Source organism: Rhipicephalus microplus, chromosome 4 (genome assembly GCF_043290135.1).
Source record: "Rhipicephalus microplus isolate Deutch F79 chromosome 4, USDA_Rmic, whole genome shotgun sequence".
Taxonomy (NCBI): domain Eukaryota; kingdom Metazoa; phylum Arthropoda; class Arachnida; order Ixodida; family Ixodidae; genus Rhipicephalus; species Rhipicephalus microplus.
In genome coordinates, this window is record NC_134703.1 from 72,925,401 (window position 1) to 72,948,142 (window position 22,742).

At 46.6% G+C, this 22,742-nt stretch overlaps 1 protein-coding gene across 1 annotated transcript in view; it reads right to left on the reverse strand.

Moving 5' to 3' along the window:
• LOC142813933 (uncharacterized) overlaps positions 1-22,742 on the reverse strand; it is a 39,362-nt gene that overhangs the window by 9,886 nt on the left and 6,734 nt on the right. The window contains exons 2-4 of the mRNA XM_075891884.1: positions 18,359-18,513; positions 16,816-16,860; positions 3,801-3,859 (exon numbers count right to left, since the gene is read on the reverse strand). Coding sequence (XP_075747999.1) covers positions 3,801-3,859; positions 16,816-16,860; positions 18,359-18,513 — 259 coding nt within the window. The remainder of the gene's footprint in view (positions 1-3,800; positions 3,860-16,815; positions 16,861-18,358; positions 18,514-22,742) is intronic.

Consider the following 22,742-nt stretch of genomic DNA (forward strand, 5'->3'; position numbering starts at 1 on the left):
TATAAATGTTCTTTATGTGTTCCGTTAATACATTCATCACTTTGGGTTGACATCAGTTGTAGTTAGGTGCCATCCGCTGAAGTTGATTTGTGTAGCAGCGTCCAGGGCTACCATCCTCGCGAGCACCTGCACTTCATATCAGCGTACGACCTCTGGTGTTGGTAATATTCATCTTTCTGTTGGCATCGTTACGCCACTGAAAACAGCTGGTTATATATATAAAAAAATGTGGCTGTGCAACGTATGTATGTGCGTGAATTTATGCACCTATTTAGCCGCACTTTGGGACGTTGCGCTTAATGTAAAAAAAACACAACACATTCACCTTCCATGCGCATGCTTCGTATAACATCGATTCACTAGGTACGTGGGCTCTGCTGAATTTGTTATCCATCAAATTGTTCATGAAAGTGCTTCTTCATCCTCCATTGTTCACTTCTCTCAGGGGCTTCATTTCAGCGTTTGAAATGGCTCAATTTTTTACATCTAAAATAAATCTTTTTAAGAACTTGGTAAGCTGCAACGTTTCAGGCTCGTCCACTCATATAGGGTGAGCACGACCTGGTGTGTCTGCGCGTCGGGACCGTGCATCAAAGGGAAGTGGCGGAGGCAAAGATGGTGCTTCCTATCATCTGCTACTGCACTAAAGCGTGCATTTTATTTTACATGGAATACAGCAAGAGCGATGCATTGCTGTCCACTTGCGATGCATCTATTTCATACAACGCAGCAATGAATGGAGTGGCGCTTCGTGGAACACTTTGCCTTGTTCAGTGTAAAAAAAATGGGTCCATGCAATAGAAGCCTACCACATTGTGTCTTCAAAGTAAGGCAGCTCTTCTTGTGCGTTTTTATGGCGTCTGGGTCTATTAAAAACGACTGAAGACGCGTTTGTGCTCTTACAATAAAACTAAACATCATGAATACAAGTGAATATATCTGGCAAAAGAGCGTGTCTGCCGGCCACAACTACTTTCATTACGAAAAACTGTTTCTGAGACATTCCGGGAGAGAAATTTTTAACAAATCATGATGAAGACACTTAGTGTCATCTATATTATACATTTAAAAGCACCTTCATCTGTCTCTTAAAGGCATCATATAGAAACCGACGTAATAATCACAATTTCATACAATTCAATACATTTCGATTAGGCACCCTCATATGAGATCACTAAGGATGAGAATATTAGACTAACCAAACATTTTTTAAAAGATTGAAGCGGCACTGCTATAGACTCACTACCGATATCCCGATCAGCCTTTAAAAAAACACAATTACTATAAATCCAAGGACTTTAAAAGAAGTGGTTTACCGCCACAGAATGAAATTAAACGACCAAAGGCTTATCGTCTTATGTCGGCGAAGTGCTCACTGAGGTAAATTTGCTATTACGTTAAACAGGTTCATTAACTACGATCGAATATGGAGAATATATATTATTCACTTTAGCGCGAAGCGTGTTTTGTTACGTTCTGAACTGTGTTTCACAATGATCAGTGACAGTGACGTGAATTCCATTTGATAGTCTTTAGAAAAATAATGAAGCGAGCCCTAAGGTTCCTCATAATTGATCAGTCCAATTTTCGTGGCCGCGTACAAGCTGTGGAGGATTTGTTTTTTGGCATTTAAAGAAATTCCACGAAGTATAAAACCACCTGAAAACGCTAATGTGCTACCGTATGACTGCGCTATCAGTCATGCTTCGAGCAAAACAATCGTCAGCGCGGAACATGAACCTAACAAGACTGAAACTTTGGCTAGTTGGTTGTATTTCGTTATTCCTCGGCAGCGCAGTGAATATAGTACACCAGAAAACAGTTTGCTTCACGTATGAATTATCCACCGCTAAAATTGCATGATTGAGAATACGAATTTCAGGCAAGCACATGTGACCTTGTATAAGTCATTATTTTTTTCTGTTCGTTTGAAATTTTTTTGGTGAATATTAGTATTGCTTTCATTCAATTCGTGCAGGTTGGGAACATACGGGGGTTGTGTCTTATATTTTTCGTTTCCAAAATAAAGATCTAGTTGTGAATCAGGGCTGTGTTTTCTTGTTTCCCCTTTCTATGTCTGTCTGTGGTTGCGCTGATGGCATATCACGAAACATCATCCTAACGGTTTTAACAGAAGGTGACACTCACAGCCATGTGCGGCTGCCATAAATGCTGACGCATTGTGACACTGATGGCTAGAGCCGTTGCCACTCAGTTCACCATGGTCAGCACACGCTGTTTCTGACGAAGCATGGTTGATTGCGCTCCGGTGAGGTAGCGCATGCGCACAGTCACTGTGGTTTTTCTTTTTATTTCGTGGGCGAAGCCGGTCAAAAGTAATCAGCATGCACTATGCCGCATAAAATTGAATAGATCGAATGCCCTCTAGAACAAAATTATGATGTTAATATAATAAGTGTACTTTTACATCTCAAACCACAATTTGATTTTAAGAGACATTTTAGTGGAGAGCTTCGTTTCGCCTATCATTTTGCCTCCATCACAATGCGAATGCCATGGCCGGAATCCAATCTGCAACCTTTGGGTCCACAGATGAGCAACCTAGTCACTGATCCACCAAGGTGGAAAAGTCCTCTACAACATGACAAAGCTCACATGACCCTTATTTCACCATAAAAAATGCCCACACTTCCCCGGAGGGAATCGTGAGGAAATACGAATGCATTTCTTGCGCCGAGAGACGGCACCGTTGCCGTCAGACATTCACCTTCACCAACTTCTGCAATTGCCTTGAGAGGCGCCCAGCCAGCGAATGGTCGAGAGCATAGAGTTTCCTAATATACACTAGAGGGAACTCTGGTGCTAGTGTCTATGGGGGCCGTGGGGAGCTGCAACGCACGGCGCTTCAGCGAGCATGGGAATGATGGGTAGTACACAGATTTGTCTAATCTTCGCTTTTCTGGCCTGCTTCTGGTTCCGTGTGTGTTCGTGTGGCTTGGAGCTGTTTTTTTTTTCAAAAAACAAATATCAGCAAATGTTCAGCAATTGCGCTTCAGCACCTTATTCTGATAGGCTTCCCTTTTCAAATAGGGTCACAAAGTTCAAAAGGGTTTGCTCTTTCTTTTCAAACAAAACCAAGGCACAGCAGTAAACGAAGCCACAAGTAAGATTTGCCTCTCGCAAGTACGAAGACTAGGCAAATCTGGGTACTACCCATCATTCCCATGGTCACTGAACGATCGCAGCGCCAGAGTCCCCTCTAGTTAATTTTAGGAATCTCTATGGTCGAGAGTGAGGCGCGAGTGGATGGGAGAGTGGGGCGGAGGGAGGAGAGAAAGTGAATGTCAAGAGGAGTGGCAAAGTACATACCCGCCCTCTCCAACACTCCCTCGCACCACATACTCCGGTTGCTAGGGGAGAGAATAAGCATGTGCATCCGCAGCTGTTGCAATAGGAGAGGGAGTGAGAGCGGAAAGCTAACACCTGCCGGCGCGCAGCCGCCGCCGAGGACGCCGCCGCCGGAGGACTGACACAGCCCGACTAAGAAATGCATTCGCATTCAAAATTTTACTAAAAGCATATTAGTTAACTTCAATATAGTGCAATATCAAAATACTCCAATGGGTGACACGTCACGGCAAACGATGTCATTAATTTCATTTGGCTGCGGTAGGCCTCTCCTATAAGTTTTGTTATCGAATTTACGTGAAACAGCCTGTATATTACATGAAATCACAAACACAAAATTGGGCCAATAAACAGATGGTTACACGTATATAGCTAATAATCATACGAGTAACAGAAGTGAAAAATCTGCACGTATAAGGATGTAAACCTACATGTCACGTTGACTTCGATTTCGTCGTGGTTCGGCGCATCTAGAGAAATATTGATTGACCTGTAAGAAATCATACGAGGTCAAATAGTTTACATATTTAACAAAACACCGCTAAAATGTTGAAATTGACGCTATTGAAAAAAAAACGTTTAAAGATCCGTTTTCTTCCCATGTGTACGTTGAAATTACTAATATTTCCTGGGGTTTCACGTTCTGATGCTACTACAGCGATAGAAGCACACTGTAGCGAAGTGGTTCGTAAACTTCCATCATCAGGGGTTCTAGAACGTTCCACTTAATTAATGTACATAAGCATGTAGGATTTTCCTCTGCATTGCTAATGTAACCTAATCGGCCAGTATGAAACTCACCGCCTTCGGGCCTGCAACCAAGCGCTATACCGACTATACCATCGCGGTGGCTAAATGTTCATATAAGAAAAAGAAAACGTTTTGTTGTGCTGCCTAGAAAAAAGCCATTTTGCGCCTGGTCGTTAACAGTCCAGCACCGATCTGTATAAACAGATGAGCTTGCAAGTAAGTGCCACCACTTAGCGAAAGGAAATTCTTTATTCACATTTCTTCATCGAACTGTTCTTCTTTCTGTCTAGTTTCTTTTTCTCTTTCTTTCTTTCCTTCTTTCTTTCTCTTTCTTTCTTTCTTTCTTTCTTTCTTTCTTTTTCTATACAGCCTTTTCTCCTGCTCACCTTCACATAAATCTTGTTCACCCGCCCTCACTTTTCTTTCCCACCTCACATGGCTATGCTATGCTTTACTTTCTCATCTCTCTTTTGTAACTCGGGAAAATCCTTATAGTCCTCATTTTTTTTTCTCTTCACCCTAACACCAGTTCTCTTCCCCTACACTTTCATTTTACCTCTACTTGCTAAGGTATAGTATTCAAGGTTATGCCACGCTTTGCCCTCTTCTCACTTTCCTTTGCTCCTCACGCCCACTTCGTTTAACCGTCTCCTTGCTATACTATACTATTTCTCTATACCTGTGCTCATTTTGTCATCTGTCCGAGTTATTGCATCCCTCGTCGGAGAAACGGGTCGGCCGCGCGAGTTTGCGGAGTGAAGTAGATGAAGAAAAAGACGGAGAGATCAAGCGATGTCAGAATTTTCGCATTGCACGCGCTCGGCACAGCTGTACGTGTTAGGTAGAGGCTGTTCAGGCAGATAATAGGGAGTTCTAGCTGACAGTATTTTGCCTCTCACTCCGTTAAGCAAGTCGGTGTTTGCACCACTGCACATGCGCTATACGGTCAGGCGCTGAGCGTGTGAGCATAGAGTTTCTGAAAATTAACTAGAGGGCACTCTGGCACTGCGATCGTTCAGCGACCATGGGAATGATGGGTAGCACACACATTTGCGGGATTCGCTCGCAGGATTTCAAGCTGGACGGTTGTGCCCTCGCGATCTCCGACGCCAGCGTAGCTCCCGCCGACTGGTTCGCCCTCCGCGGTCTCCTGACGCCGTGCAGCTCTCGCATTGTGGCACCCCGCCCTTGGACTGCTTCGACCGGATCCCCACTTTCCTATCTCCTTCTTTTTTCTCTCGCTTGGCTGTCTTCTCCGTCTATTTTCCTTCTATTCTTTTTATCCCTCCTTCCCCCCACCCCTATAAGGCACTGCGCCGTGTCGCCTGAAGGCAGACAGAAATTAGGTGCCTTTTTCCTCTTCATTCTAACCACTACCACCACCACACACATTTGCCTAGTCTTCGTACTTGCGGGCGGCGAATCGTACTTGCAGCTTCGTTTATTGCTGTGTTTCGATTTTGTTTTGAAAAAAAAGATTCAACCCTTTAAACTTGGTGACCCAATTTAGAAAGGTAAAAAAAATAGGGTGGCGAAGCACAATCGCTGAACATTTGCCGATTTTTGTTTCATGAGAAAACAGCTTCAAGCCACACGAACACACACGGAGCCAAAAGCAGGCCACAAGTACGAAGTTTAGGCAAATGTGTGTACTACCCATCATTCCCATGCTCGCTTAAGCGCCGTGTGTTGCAGCTCCCTTAGACACTAGCGCCGGAATTCCCTCAAGTAAGTATTGTGGGAAACTCTATGCGTGTGAGCAGACCGTCGTAGCGATCAAGTGTCGGAGAAACGACCAAAATGGCAGCGTCTTGTGCCGCGAGTCCACGCAGCTCAGAAATCTTTGCGGTTGTTCACACCAAACGCAAGCTCCAACGACATTTCAGGATACATGGATCCCATCAAGCTTAAACGTCTACCTTGTTAAATATTGCCACAAGCATGTATTACGCGTTATCGTTTCTGGCGAAATTGTATGTGCCGCTACAGAAAAGACGATGAAGAATGGCGCGCGAAAAAGATGATGCCTTCGCTTGTCCAGGGAGTGGACCAGCCTGACGTTCGGCCGCCCTCAAGTCAAAAGTTTCTGCTCAATATAGCGGGGCAATATGTTGGCCCTCCGGAGCACTTTCTCAATTTCTTCCCCTCCACCCAACTAAAAGAGAGGAAGAGTCATGATGCACATATTAAAACTCTGAATAGCGAAGCACAAGCCCATCGCCGCTCGTACTTCCTGTCGACCGACACGCCTAGCTTCGAGGTGCGTGGCTCCCTCCTCTTAGATACGCACTTTGCTAGGACGCCCTACGGTACTCTGTACACCCAAGATATGTACTGCAGAACAAAAAATGCGCGCCCTGTCTCCGTTGGTGGGCGCAGTTTGCTTGCTTAATTCTTATTCTTATTTTCGTAGACGTTTTGTCTACTACTGATTTTCTCATGTTTCCTGTGGTACGCCCTACCCCCCCCCCCCCAAATTTCTTCCTTCCTCGCGATCACACCTATCCACCTCACGCTCACTTCTAATTACCACTTTTTTTTTACACTATACTCCGTTTTCTGTTGAAGTTCTCTCAATCTCTCGCTACATGTCTTCCTTCATAGATATCTCTGTCATAACTTTTGTTCTACGCTTTACTTTACCCTCCACATTTCTTCCCTCCTCACGCTGATTTCTCTCTCCCACCTCCCCGCTACATGATACTTCTCAAGTGGGCGTTCTCATTGTCCTTCCCCTTTTATCTCTGAATTTATTTCTATTTCAAACTTTCTCATCATTTTTGTCTACACATTGCTATCTCACCTCTTCCTTTCCCTCCCGCTACCTCTCTCTTCCCCTCGCTTACTTTCCTTTTCAACCTTCTTGCCACACTGTACTATAAAAGACTAACAAGGTTATGCTATGCTCTGATATTGTAGTGTGCCTGGGTTGTGACAAAAAATAGAGAAAAAAAAGATGCCTTAATTTTGGAGGAGTTAGGATGCTTGCCTTCGGATCAAGGGCATGAGGTTTTGAATCAGGCGTTGTAAAGACTTGTTTTTTTTTTCGGCAAAAATCTTTCTCTTTCGTTATATCTTTCTTTTCGTCTCTCCATTTATCTCTTCCTTACTCTCTCTTTCTCTCTCACTCTCTTTCTTAGAACTCGTTCTCGCACTAATCATGCTTCCTCAGGCCACACCATAAATATGAGAGTTGGGATTTGCCAAAGCCTGTGCCGCATAACCAGCTAACGATGACGATAGTTGCACGGCAGGGTCAATATTGCCGCGAACCATGCATTGGGTTTGTTTATTTGTGTTTTGCTTTTTCGGCCTGGCTGCGCCGGCCTGTGCTATCACTGTTTTCACAGCGTTTCAAACAAACGCTATCACAGCGTTTCGAACAAACGCTATCGAACTGCGTTTCGAGCGTTCCGAACAAACAGCGTTTCAAACAAACGCTATCACAGCGTTCTCGATACAATTCGACTATTCGAGAAACACTCGCGCCGAGGGATATAAATTCCCGCACAGCCGATGCCGCGCCATTCGATCGCCGACGCTCACTAGCGTGCACGTCGTTTTGCCGACCGCTGCTTCGCCGCCTGTTTATTCTTTCAGTTGTTAGGGGAGCACAAGCTCGCTCCAATAAACTTGTTTTTCTTATAGACAACTGCGTCATCCTTTGCTGCGTGACATCTGGTGGAGGTGCGGGGTACATCAACGTTACTAGATCCGGCAGGATCTAGTAACGCTGGGGTACATGAACCCTAAGCCATTGCCAAGCCGACAAGCAAGCCCGACACGACAAGCACGCCCAACTCATGTCAGCCGCCGACAGCAATGCCTTCAGCCAGAGTTTGGACTGCTCCCGGATAAAAAAAGGAAAGAAGACGTAAAAACCACGATGATCAACGCAGGCACCATGACCAGCGCTACCAACCCTCCCGTCGTTCTGCAACAACCTCGTGAGCCCCCATCATTCCGAGGATCTCCTGGTGAAGACCCGGGAGAGTGGCTGGAGAAGCTGGAGCGCATCCACATTTTTAACAGGTGGGTTGATGAAGACACGTTTAGTCATGTCTTCTTCTATTTGGAGGATGCAGCTCGAACGTGGTTTGAGAACCATGAAGGCTCCCTAACCAACGGGACTGTCCTTAAGAGCGAATTCCTCAAAACATTCGCTACGGTTGTGCAGAAAGAACGAGCCTCCCTTTTGTTGGAAACGCGAATGCAACACCCTAACGAAGGTGTTGTACTGTTCGCAGAGGAGATGAAGATGCTGTTCCGGAGAGCTGACCACGAAATGGCAGAAGAGAAGAAGGTGCGCTTTCTGATGCGGGGGAGTTAAACAAGAGCTCTTCGCTGGACTCATCCGCGACCCCCCTAAGACCGTCGCTGAGTTCGTCACCGAGGCTTCGATGATCGAGAGGACCTTGGATATGCGTTCGCGGCAATACGATAGACCACTCAACACCCTTTCGGTGAACCCGGTAAACGCCCCTGGATTGGCGACGGAAGACTTGCGGGAGACCATCCGCGCCGTCGTTCGCGAAGAACTGAGGAAATTGTTCCCAGCAACGCCGCAGCCCCAAGTCGCCTCCCTCACTGACGTCGTCCGCGAGGAGGTTCAGCAAGCACTGGGGAATTCTACGCCATCGGAAGCATCTTACGAACAACAAGCGATGACCTACTCCGCTGCTGCTCGTCGACCCCGACCCGTCCCAACCCGTTATCAAGAGGCCCCGCCGTACCGCCGCCCAATGTTGCCCGCCCGACCCCCTGTAACCCGAAACCAGGCGCCCAGGAAGACCGAGGTGTGGCGAACGCCAGATAATCGTCCGCTGGGCTACCACTGCGGAGAGGCCGACCACGTCTACCGCCGCTGGCCGTACAAGAGGCTGGGTTTGCATGGGTTCTCCGTCGACGCACCCCGCCCGCGAGCCGGCCAGCGCCCATTTGAGATCGAAAAATACCTGTCGAACACCAGCCGTGGACCATCCCGTTTCAACCGTTCGCCGTCGCCCTACCCGTACCAATCCCCCAACCGTCGCAGCAATGCTGACTTCGCCCGTGGAAGGTCCCCCAGCCCACGAGGGGGAAACTAAAAGCAGTAACTTCTGGAGGTGAAGTTGCACAACGGCGAGAAAATGAAAACCCTCCAACGACGCAAGACCGTGATTCACGACATTCCCTCATCCCGACTACCCGACGACACCCTGACGAAACCCCCGAAAACGACGACAGCTACGCTGCGCGACGCGTACCCGAAATGACGAAGCCTGCCGCTGAGAAGACGACGATGACGACGCATAGTGCCCGACCATCAACACGCGCAAGCCGCGATACGACGCCCCGACGCACCCGAAATTCGAGGAAAGCGGCATCCGACGTCCAGTTGTCCATCGACGGCCTTGACGTAGCCGCCCTCATCGACACGGGAGCCGACTACTCGGCCATGAGCGAGTCATTCGCGTCCAAGCTAAAGAAAGTTACGACCAGATGGGACGGTCCCCACATACGCACAGCAGGAGGCCACCTCGTGTCCCCAAGTGGAATGTGCACATCGCGCGTCACCATAGACGGCACTACGTACCCTGCCGAGTTCGTCATTTTGCCTAACTGCTCCCGCGACGTAATTCTCGGAATGGACTTTTTGACGGACAATGGCGCAATAATTGCTCTGCAGACCAGGTCGATAACGTTTTCTTCCGATCACTCCACGACGCCGCAGCCGAACCTCGGACACCGTGCTGCTGTAAGAACCGCCGACGATCACGTCACCCTGTCACCCCACGCAAGCTTGATGATCGCCGTCTATTGTGAAGGTGCTGCTCCTGACGTCGACGCTATCGTGGAGACTGACCAAAGGTTGCTTCTAGACCATGGTGTGTCTGTCGCAAGAGGCATTGCGCGGTTTAAGCAACGCAGATCCCACGTTTTGGTCACCAATTTCACCGAGGAGTACCAGCATCTAAACAAGGGCGCTGCAATTGCGTTCCTCGAAGAAACGCTAGAAGCGAGTCAAGTGATCGCGGTCGCCACCTTTGAATGCGCACACGCAGATGCTTCCAGGCTGCCACATCCTTTCGACGTGAACCCGGCGCTGTCACAAGAAAATCGGGACAGATTACTGGAGTTGCTCCGTCGCTACAGCGAGTGTTTTTCCTCGAACTCAAAGTTACGGCAGACACCTTTGGCGAAGCACCGGATAATAACCGAAAATGGAGCCCGACCTACCAGACAAACACCGTACCGCGTTTCTTCACACGAGCACGAAGCCAACCGGACTCAAGTAGATGACATGCTCAGCGACGACATAATACAGCCATCGAAAAGTCCGTGGGCTGCGCCGGTTGTACTCGTGAAGAAAAAAGATGGCACTTTAAGATTCTGCGTTGACTACCGGAGACTAAACAAAATCACCAAAAAGGACGTGTACCCCCTGCCACGAATTGACGACGCCCTCGACCACCTCTGCCACACCAAGTATTTCTCATCCATGGATCTCACGACCGGCTACTGGCAAATTGAAGTGAACGAGAGAGACCGAGAGAAGACTGCATTTATAACCCCGGACGGTCTATACGAGTTCGTGATGCCGTTTGGGCTGTGCACGGCGCCCGCAACGTTTCAGAGAGTCATGGACACTGTGCTAGCAGGCCTGAAGTGGCACACTTGCCTCGTGTACCTCGACGACGTTGTCGCATTTGCCCGGACTTTCGACGAACACCTCACAAGGTTGGAATCTGTACTCGAGGCCATTCGTACGTCGGGCTTAACGCTGAAGCCTGACAAGTGCCGTTTCGCGTACGAGGAACTCAAGTTCTTGGGTCGCGTCGTGAACACCGCGGGAGTCCTACCCGACCCGGCAAAAACATCAGCTATTGCGAACTTCCCAAGGCCGAAAGATAAAAAGGGTGTGCGAAGATTTCTCGGACTGTGCGCACACTACCGGCGCTTCGTCGCAAACTTCGCACGCATTGCAGAGCCACTCACGTGCCTGACGAAAGAAAGCACCCCTTTCAGTTGGGAAAACGACCAAGAAAAGGCATTCTGCGAGCTGCAACAACGCCTGCAAAACCCGCCCGTGCTCGCTCATTTCGACCGAAACGCCGAAACGGAAATGCACACGGACGCCAGTGATATCGGTTTGGGTGCCGTCCTCGTCCAAAAGCAAAGCGGTTACGAAAAGGTAATCGCCTATGCAAGCCGTGGTCTGTCAAAGGAGGAGAGAAACTACTCTGCCTCCAAGAAAGAGTGCCTGGCTATCATATGGGTCATTTCAAAATTTCGCCCATACGTCTATGGTAGACCGTTTAAGGTTGTGACAGACCATCATGCGCTGTGTTGGCTCGCCGATTTGAAGGACCCCTCTGGCCGTCTTGGGCGGTGGAGCTTGCGCCTGCAAGAGTTCGACGTTATAATATTCTACAAATCCGGCAGGAAACACTCCGACGCCGACTGCCTGTCCCGCGCCCCCGTCGACCCACCACCACAGGACTCCGATGAAGACAGCGCGTTCTTCGGAGTCGTGACAGAGAGCGACCTAGCCGCCCAGCAGCGTGCCGACCCTGACCTCCGCGCCATGATCGACTACCTCGAAGGACGCAACGTCACCGTGCCTAGAGCGTTCAAGCGCAACTTACCAGCGTTCAGCCTCAAAAACTCCATCCTAGTGAAGAAGAATTTCAACCCCGGAACGAGAACGAATTCTCTACTTGTCATCCCCGCAGACCTTCGTGACGAAATTTTGGAAGCGTGCCACGACGACCCGTCTTCCGGACATCTCGGAACAGCTCGCACGATTACAAAAATTAAGGCAAAATACTTCTCGCCCCGCCTTACATCCGATGTCACCCACTACGTCCGGAGCTGCCGTGGCTGCCAGCGACGAAAAACACCACCGACGAGACCCGCCGGACTTCTGCAGCCGATCGCCGTCCTAACGAGGCCCTTCCAACAGATCGGAATGGACCTTCTGGGCCCGTTCCCTACATCCCGATCCGCGAACAAATGGATTGTCGTAGCGACAGACTACATGACGCGCTACGCAGAGACTACCGCTCTTCCGAGGGTAACTTCACAAGAAGTTGCAAAGTTCTTTATTAACCAAGTTGTGCTGCGACATGGAGCCCCTGAGGTCCTAATCACAGACCGCGGAACGACCTTCACTGCGGAGCTCATGCAAGGAATCTTACGCTACAGCAACACGGTTCATCGAAGAACGACGGCGTACCACCCCCAAACGAACGGACTAACGGAACGGCTGAATAAGACAATCGCGGATATACTCTCTATGTACGTCGACGTTGAACATAAGACGTGGGAGGCAGTCCTCCCGTACGTCACGTTTGAGTACAACATGGCTATCCAAGAAACCACGCAGATGACATCGTTCGAGCTCGTCTACGGAAGACGGCCGACTACGATGCTCGACGCCATGCTTCCGCACCTAGAAGACGACGACCTCAACGCCGACGTCCAAGGCTACCTCCAACGTGCGGAGGAGGCCCGCCAGCTCGCTCGAGTTCGTATAACGGACCAGCAACTGGTGGATGCCGGACGCTACAATCTCCGACGCCGAGACGCCGAGTACCATCCTGGAGATCGTGTGTGTGTTTGGACTCCCATTCGACGACGTGGACTCAGTGAGAAACTTCTACGACGCTATTTCGGACCCTACCGAATTCTACGACATGTTGGTGAACTAACGTACGAAGTGATCCCCGATGGTGACTCCCGTACATCACGACGACACACGCGGCCCGAAGTCGTCCATGTGGTTCGCTTAACACCTTTCTACGGACGATGACGAACTTTTATTTTAATTTGTTTGGACTGTCCCTTATGTTAGCATCGGGTCGATGCACTCTTAGAGGGGGGCTAATGCCGCGAACCATGCATTGGGTTTGTTTATTTGTGTTTTTCTTTTTTGGCCTGGCTCAGCCGGCCTGTGCTATCACTGTTTTCACAGCGTTTCGAACAAACGCTATCACAGCGTTTCGAACAAATGCTATAGAACAGCGTTTCGAGCGTTCCGAACAAACAGCGTTTCAAACAAACGCTATCACAGCGTTCTCGATACAATTCGACTATTCGAGAAACGCTCGCGCCGAGGGATATAAATTCCCGCACAGCCGATGCCGCGACATTCGATCGCCGACGCTCACTAGCGTGCACGTCGTTTTGCCGACCGCTGCTTCGCCGCCTGTTTATTCTTTCAGTTGTTAGGGGAGCACAAGCTCGCTCCAATAAATTTGTTTTTCTTATAGACAACTGCGTCGTCCTTTGCTGCGTGACAATATTTTTTCCAGCTGGTTTAAACAGCTACCCTGTTCACAATTGATTTTGATTTAGCAAAAACAAATTTCGGTGCCTAATACATTTTGTGTATTACTTTGTGCAATATTCTTTTTATGTTGGGATGTTTTATAAATATACTTTAAAACAAAACGTCTAGTTAGCAGCATTTTTACAGCTTTCAACTTATTATAAAGGTTATGTCTTTACTGCACGGTGGACGCTTGGCACTTACAACACACTACAATTCACTGAGGTGTTGCGTGCTCTTTAAAGATAATAATTTGACACGATGCACATCGCTTTTACTTTAGTAATAACGACATTGCCCAACTCATTGGTTTTCAAAGGATGCAAGAACACCTGCGTTGCCCAGAGCACGCCTAGAGCGCAAAATTCGTATTAAAAAATTACGCCATCTCCCGCTAAATGGAACCATGTGTAGATGCGAAGCAGTGGGTGCTAACGCTTACTATGCTGACGGTATTGACGCTAGTGCTCGTCGTGGCGTTGCGAAGGAGAGAAACCTGGAGAGGTGCAACTCTCGCAGTGATTAGTCGGTGTTTTTTACTGGAACATGCCAATCGCTGCGAATAGGCAATGAAAGACAGAAGACTCAGATTGGACACAGAGACCAGCAGTTTCCTTTCAGTCACCGCGCACGCTGCGATTTTTTATTGATCAACAACGCACAGGGAAAATGTCCTAATGGCACTACCTTGGAAGTCAAGCTCCAGTGCCTAATATACGGAGTGGCCAGTGAATAGTTGTGCAGCGTGAGCAGACGGTTTTTTCCATCAAGAAACTCGCTAGCAGATGCTGCCTGCGTTGGTGTGACAAGGGGAGAGAGGGAGAGCGTAGAAAAGGAGAGAGAGGGAGGAGACGCGCATGCTCAATGGCGGTGTAACCACCACGGGGAGGAATGCCTAGAGAAGAGAGGGGAGTGAGCGCTGGTTAGCAGACGCTCCCTGCCTCGGCGTTGCGATGTGAAAGGCGAGAGCATAAGAAGAAAGTTGCGCATGCGTAGAGCGAGTGCGGACGCCGATGCCGCGGGACATAGACTCGAGCAAGAGATGCTTCACTTATAAAACCGTGGACTCCTGGTGTGTAATGGGACTATCATAGGGACAGTGCTTTATCAGCGTGAGCTCAGGCAGGCCCGTGGCATGTTGCGAGATTCGCGGCCACAGCGTGAGGGGTCACCGACTCACCGCCATCGAAACGACGACAGTGCACCTGGCAGCGTAGGTAAACGAAACCGAATGAAGCCTTTATTTTTTTTTCGACAAATCTATTTTTAAGACTGCGGAATGGTAAGCATAAAAACAGTTCCTCATTTAATTTCAGGCATTCAGAAGCATGCAAAGTGCGAACACGTAGAAAATTGGAAAGTGACGCACTTTAGTTGGCAGTGCGGACCAGGAAACAAACAGTTTTGCCACACTGCTCGTTAAAGGTACGCAATTATGTTGATACCAAAACAGAAAGTTTACCGAATACTGTCAACGAGTTGTTGAGAAAGCTTGGGCTACACAAGTGCAGGGATGTAAGCGGCATGCCTTTACTTACTGCACTGCAGCAAAGGTTTCGTGCTGCGCGATGGATATATCAGCCAGTGCTGGACAGCTTTTGCGCTCCAGGCATATGCGTTAGGGCTATGCGTAGTACGTATACCTTGTTTGCACATGAACGCTGATGCATGCATATTGTTCACTGCTCTACGTGCTAAAATGTTACTTACGTGGCCTTTATTTTGTTTAAACATCGATTGATTGACTTGCAATAAAACGATTTATTGTTGCAAGTTTGTGTGACCAGCATTGTCATTTCGCTCGGCCTGTATGCGGCATCACAATTTACTAAAGTAAGTATGCAAGATACTTATGAGCTTATATTGCACAGTTTACTGCAGTGTACTATGTGGAAACAATAGAAATTGAGGAATGGGGCTGCTACAACGAACGGTGGTCAGCCATGACGCAGAAGCAGACGACGACGATGTCGTCTGCTATGCGGAAGGCCAGCCGTCATATCGAAACATCCTGGTGCTTTTGAAACCTACTTCATTTTATACGCAATTATAAATTATACAAACAGTATTCTTGGTTAAATTTGGTTAAAATATATTTATGTGTAGAAGGTAATGAACCTTTCTCACTTATTCGTAAAATAGTCATTTTGCAATCTTTTTTTACGATTTCCTACAAAACCCAGACGGCGCTACCGTCAGTTCCAAATTGCTGTCCCCATTGGCTCTATGGACGTGTCACTCCACTGGCTCAGGCCTTTGTGCATTCTTTTTTATGGGCGAAGGTCCTAAAACCATGGGTTGTGCGTCTGTGGCGTACGTAGTAGTAGTAGTAGTAGTAGTAGTAGTAGTAGTAGTAGTAGTAGTAGTAGTAGTAGTAGTAGTAGTAGTAGTAGTAGTCGAAGTAGTAGGTAGCCACCTCCACGGCCAGACTAGAGGAGCGGCACGGGTGGACTGTTTTGAATTGAGAAAACCCGCGCTTGATAATCACAAATAAAAAGATAAATGTTGTGAATAAATAATCTATAGAGACGAGTATCTCAATAATAGTAAGACTTAATATCTAATAAAATTTGCCTTGAATTTTATGCTTACTAAAACACAACTAGTAACAGAAGGACGCACTTTGAGCTCTATCTCACCAGAAAAGGTTGTTACGTTATACTCGCTGGACGTAACTTTCTTCGTTTTGGCAAGGTCTTGCGAGGGTTGGACTGCAGTGCCATGAACTAGCGATGGTGAAAGATTGGAACAAGACATAAAGCGCAGGCCGTAAGAGAGTGCGCGTGTGCCGCTCCTTTAGTCCGGCCGTGCCACCTCTCGTTTAGTTCATGGAATGCCCGCTGAATGGCGGTACTTCTATATTATTAAGATATGACCAAAAGATGCGAGATGTCGGTACTTGAAGTGTTCACTAGATAGACGGACGGATGTACAGACGCACGGACGGACAGATGAACAGACAGACATAAGGACAGACGTATGGATGGACGCACAAATGAACGCACGGATGGACGCATGGACAGATGCATGGACGGACGCACAGACGAACGAACGCACGGATGAACAGACGCACAGACGGTCACACGGATGAACGTATGGATGAATGGAAGCAAGAAAAAATGGACGGACGGAAGCGCGGACAGACTGATGGATGCTTTGTCCCACTCATCCTCATGCCCTCCATTAGTTTGCTTTGAATTTTTTAATGTTGAAACGCTGGTGAAGATAAGCACATTAACGTGATCCGAAGATGAATTGTCATTGCGTGGCGCCGTTAGGGCAACGTAATGAACGGACACAAAAAGTGAACCGAATCCGGACTTTTCGGCACTAAACAAGTAAATACGACCTCCCAAAACAGATAGGATTTTATGTTAGCTTACAAAAGCTGATGTTTCTCACGCCCCTTCAGCTTCAGGTCTGAGTGCCTGCGAAGAAAAAGAAGAAATAAAACACAATTCTGTTTGAATACTTCGACAAGTGCTAAATTATTACCCTGCGGAGCCATTATGCTTTCATGAAAACTATACTCGAATGCATATATAAAAACAAGCCACCTAGTTTTATGTCACGGATTAGAAATCATAACATTAGCTTCAAACTTGCTTTGTCGCGACTAATCCTGAACGTTGTCATCAATAGCGCAAGCAGTATAGGTTCTCTATTCCTCAGTAGAATGATTTAGCAACACCAAAGACATAATACTAAGTGCTTCCCACAGCGTTCGGGGGCCGCTTACAGCTATTTTCATACATGCAGGGCCCGCTTTAGAGAAGGCGTTCATTCCTGCTTTAGCAGAGGTGTTCTACAGATGTTCATCGTTTGAACAGCAGTAGATACTCGCAAATGTAGCACTTCAATGCCAGCGAATTGTAAATGCTAGGTGGTGCACACGTATAAATAACCTGTGTATTGGCTCAGGAGCTCATATTTGACGTTCAACAGCTTTGTTCGCCGCTGTTGTCAGTTAGGTTGGCATGACCCTTTGAAAATGAGTTTCGAAACGTTGCTGTACAGAAGTGGTAATTGAAACTGTTGCTATATATTTGAATAAATTTTAAAGATGGAGGGAGGTTACACTGGATTGCAGAATTAGCTTTGAATTGTATAAGGTGTGTTTTGCACTTAATTTTTTTACTTGTTTTATGTGAAGAATTTGTTAACATTGCGATTTGCAGAACATTGAATTTTTGGAGAAATATAGCAGCCTACGCTCTGCAGAAGTGAAACTAAATATTGCGAATGTACTACAAAAAACAGCTATGTTGTGTTTTCTTACGCTTTTATATGTATCAAGATTGCCAATTATGAAATGTTTTTTTATTCTAGGAAAACTCAAATGTACCTATGGTTTCGATTGTAGTTCCTGGTATGTAGTTGCGTTAGCACATATCAGAATTTCACTTTGCTTACGCTCTAGAAAGAAGTACACAAACCTCAAATGTGTATTGAGAAAAAAGCAGAAACGACGTAAAGGCATGCTCGCATTTGCTGACAACGTGATGAAGAAAAATGACAAAGAATAATTGCCTTTGAAACCGCAAGAAATACTGGGATAAGTTATTTATAAGTTAGAGAAACTTTTATTAGCTAATTGCTGAATCTCAAGATGCAGTTACTTGACCAAGAGAGCCTCGCGAAACCTCAAAAGTTGGTTCGCTATTTAGATGTTGCTAACTGATGCTTCGGAGCCCTTACTATTCTCAACCATTCATGTTACACCATAAAATTAAAAAAATAATACAGTGTTCTTTCATTTCGCTGGAATTTGCTTTATCAGGCGTGACATGCAACAATACAAACTCGTACGCCAAAACTGGTGATACTTTTTTTCTTGAAAGTGTTGGAATCATTATTAAGTTCCCGGCGTTGCCCATGTGATCAAACTTTACAAGCCCTTTTTCTCAGCATTATACTAACACTTACCGATCATTTTTTGAATAAAAATCGAGGGTTCGAAGAGCCGTGCGAAGTTTTCTGTCCGTTTTTAGAGGCCGAGATCGTACGCATAGAGCTTTTTGATTTCTACTTGATCCACCAGATACAAGCAGAAGATAAACATCCTGTGGCAACGTGATAAGCTGAAACAAGAAATAGAGGGGCACGTGCGAGTATTAATAGCAACCCCATTATGTGCTATGCAGTAGCCCAGTTATCCCGAGCCATCTATTACGACGTCTCCCATAACTGTATGGTCGGTCTAGGACGTTAAATTCCATATATCAATTAGTCAAGCAGTAACTCAATTACGTCCGTATTATTTTGAAAAGTGAATGGAAAATTGGCGTCCAACGGTTTCAAGTACACGAGAACAAGGAAACCCACAAAGATTTTTCATATCAGGTGTTTGGTCACAGGACCACAAGAATTTGTGCTGAAGTCCAGTGATAGGAAGCGGATAGAAAAGTGGCACCCACCCATAAAAGAATAGGTGGGTGCCACTTTCAACGCGATAGTTGTATAGAGCTCGTGTAGCCAAAATTTCAATCGTTGGTGTCAGCGTCAGTGTTGTTGCTTGTGAACAAAAAATAATCATCTTGTGCGTGACTGATGTTAAAGGAGCAGTGACATCCACTTGACGCATGTCACGTATTTGCATCAAAGTATAGTTATTGATCCCAAAGTAACGATTCCATACTAATATTGCAACAAACGGGTGAAATATTATATGTAATAATGATTAGTATGACCGGTATTGAAGTCAATTCAAAACAGGTGCAAAGCCCGCCAATTTTTGACGATGCCACTGCTGCCAAGTGGTCACCTGCCATGGTCCTACTTCATCTTATCACGTAGCTGCGTTAAATATTGTGGTAGGAAGAACTTTCTTATGGCCCTGAGGATCAGTCCAGGAATTATGCTGGCTGCTCCCACGTCGAAACAGAGAGTCCAAGCCCTCCTGTCGTCACACGGTCCCTCTGGACAGCCCTGAGTTGGTCTGCCTGCACGTCACTGGGTAGAATTCGCTACCACCACTGTTCACCATGAAAAGCCGCACCGGCCAATGCTCAGCAGCATCAGAGCATGCAGTCAAAATTGAGCCAGCCCCCACACTTACTACAATAGACCGAAACGCCGCAGTCCGGATTAATTTTGTTGATGACGACCGGGTTGGGGTATACGTCCACCTCAGCAGAAGTCTTAATGTAACCGCCTGTGGCCTGTTAAGTCAAGAATGTGGCAAGAGGAATTCCCTGCGCTCTGAGTAATATTGTTTAGCTATATCGTTGTACGTCAACAGCTGGTCCCTAAACTCAGCAGCGGGAGATTAGGCCACCTATGGATTGCTCAACACACTAATCTTCGTGTCCCCCTGGGTGCCTCCTCGTTGAGGTTACGTGGGGCTCCCTCCACTGACTTTATGTGTGCCGAAAACCAAGTGATGGTATGCGGAGTGATGTCTTTACCTTGCAGCAGTCTGTAAGCCGGTACAGCAATAACTCTCCTCGAGAAGGCTTTAATTGTAGAGCAAGAGTCACTAAAGACTAAAATTCTGCTCGAATAAATGAGTGCTTGGGGAATAGCCACATCAGCGACCCCCGGATGTTTGGTATAAACGGAAGCGGCATTTCGACACACCCTTTCTCATCTACCACCACCACCAAGCAAGCATCTTTCCTATTAATCCATGCTGCGTAAACAAACGCAGACTCGTTCTCCTGATCCTTTGGCTCACGCAACAAAGCCCTAGCTCTCGCCATTCACCTCCCTAGATTATGCACATTGGGCGCATTTCGCGCAAAAAGACGAACCATGATATTAGCCCTGATGTTCACGGTTAACTCGTATAGGCGTGCGCCATCACGAGTCACCACCGATTCTTCAATTGACTGTAAGATATACCTACCAGCTGGTGTGCCCAGCGACCAATCTCTCCGTGCCGTACGCTGAGCCTCGGCAATTCCGTCAAGAGTACTATGCAAACCTGAAGCGGCAACAACATATCATTTGACGTACTCACAGGTAGACCAAACGCCGCCTTAACAGGTTTTCCAATTAAAACTTCCAATTTGTCTTTATCCACCCCTTTTTCAATTTAGCACAGCAGCTATAAGTACGAAAAATGGAACAAAATAAATGCATAAACCAAGCGCATCGCACCCTCTTTTCCTAATTCTCTATGCCTGTTAGAGGTCCTTTGGATAACTTTTATGATCTCCGTTGTCTTCTCGGTAATACGCTGAATAGTTATATTATTTGATCCACTTACTTCAATTACCAAACCAAGAATCCTAATAGCATCGACTTTTGGTTCCAATGACCAATTGCTGGTATGAACTATGATGCTAGGCTCAACTTCTGGTACCCAATTTTTCGGCCTAAGACCTAATTTTCTGGATTTAAAAATTAACAGCTCCGACTGTTTAGTGGAGCACTTGAGTGCCATAAGAGCCAAACGGTTTTCCGTAAGCGCTACCACCTCCTGCAGCCTACTCTCACGCTCTCCATCGCTACCACAGATGTTACATAGCGTCACGTCATCCGCATAGATGGTATAGCCAATACCCTCGGCAGTGTCCAGTACGTTAGCTAGCTCTGACATCGCCAGATTAAACAACATTCGCGAGAATATGGATCCTTGAGGTGTACCACGAGAACCCAATTTGAAGACTGTGGACTTGATCTCCCCCAACCTGAGACATGTCGTTCTATTCACAAAAAAAACTTCACAAAATTAAAAAAAAAAGTTGCCCCAGATTCAAGTCTGACAGCCTCTGTAGAATGAAGGAGTGTCGGAGAGTGTCGAAAGCTTTTTCCACATCAAGTAGTACCTTGACGTCCTTTCTCCGCCGATATTGCTTAATCCGTAGGTGATGCTTAATCCTGAGCATAACGCCTTGAGTCAAGAGGCTGGAATGAAAGCCTATTATGAAGTGCGAAAACACTCCATTGTCCTCAACATAACGCGTTAGCCTATTTAAAATGACCTGCTCAGCAACTTTTCCCAACCACGATGTTAGCGAAATCGGTCTGAGATTTTCCCGCCCTATGGCGTTGCCAGGTTTCCGTATGAGAACAGTACCCACAAGCTTTTACTCTTCAGGGAAAGATCCTTCCTTCCATCGACTATTTATCTTCCGCGTAAGGAACTCGACAGACACTTCGTCTGAAAATCTTAACAGTTTATTATAAATGCCACCCAGCCCTAATGCCGATCGACTATCAAGATCTTGTAATTCCATCCTTACATCACTTTCAGTAAATTCCTTTCTCACAAATCTATTCTTATCCCCACTATACTGCAAAATAACGTCCGATGTACCTCATCACATTGCTGCTTGCACAATACCCAACAATGGTCTTCAATTTCTTTATTAACCATTGCTATACGCTTTCTAAGCCTTCCATCTTGCCAACAGTGGCTGCTTCGCTTCTGACAAGTGTGCCAGACGACTATTCATGTGCTTTGTGTCAATATCTGTCTTAAGTTCCTTAGTGGTCACCTTAAAGTCACTATTAAGCTGACTATAGCCCACTGTGTCCAAGTCAACTCATTCCCCTGATCTTTGTTTCTATGGTCTCTAAATGCATAGCAGTCAAGAACCTTGAATGTTCCCTCCTTTTTATGAGCCACCTCCAAAGTAATCATAAGTAGGTAATTATCGCTGCCGAAATCTATATTAGAGTTTGACCTGCATGAATTCGTGAACCCATGAACAAAAGTAGGATCTGGTACGGAATATGTAGATGTCGACGTGCCGCAACGAGTGGGATACGAAAGGTCTGTAATGAGGGATAAATTCAAGTCTACGGTCGGTTGCCCTAGCCTCTCCCCTGTACTAGTGCAATACACATACTTCCACACATAAGAGGGTGCATTAAAGTCCCCTCCAGTAAGCAACGGCCTGTCCTTAGCGAGATTGTCTGCCTTGCTCTAGAGAGATATGAAACTCTGTTTCGTGTCCCTGGTGTTGCTGTACAAGTTCAGCAGGTAAACGCTCCTTTGTCTTGCTCCTTGCTGACCTGAAATCGCCTCGATTACAACATATTAAATCCTGCGCATCAGCATGTGAAGATCATGCCTAACATACCACAACCTTCTACTGATGAGTGCTGCGAGCCCTCTTCCTTCCTTATTCTGTTTAACCTCCAGTTTGAAACCGGTTAAGGCTACGCTAGACGTCAGTTTTCTGCAACATGATAACCTGAGGTTTCACACTGCCCGTTCACACAAAGTGCTGCAGGGACGCCTTTTTATGATATAACCGCCTACAATTACACTACCAAATACTAAATGAACTATTTGATGAAGCCACCATCTTGGCTATGTAAACTTGGTTTACTCATGTTGAGTTTAATTCCGCTGGGG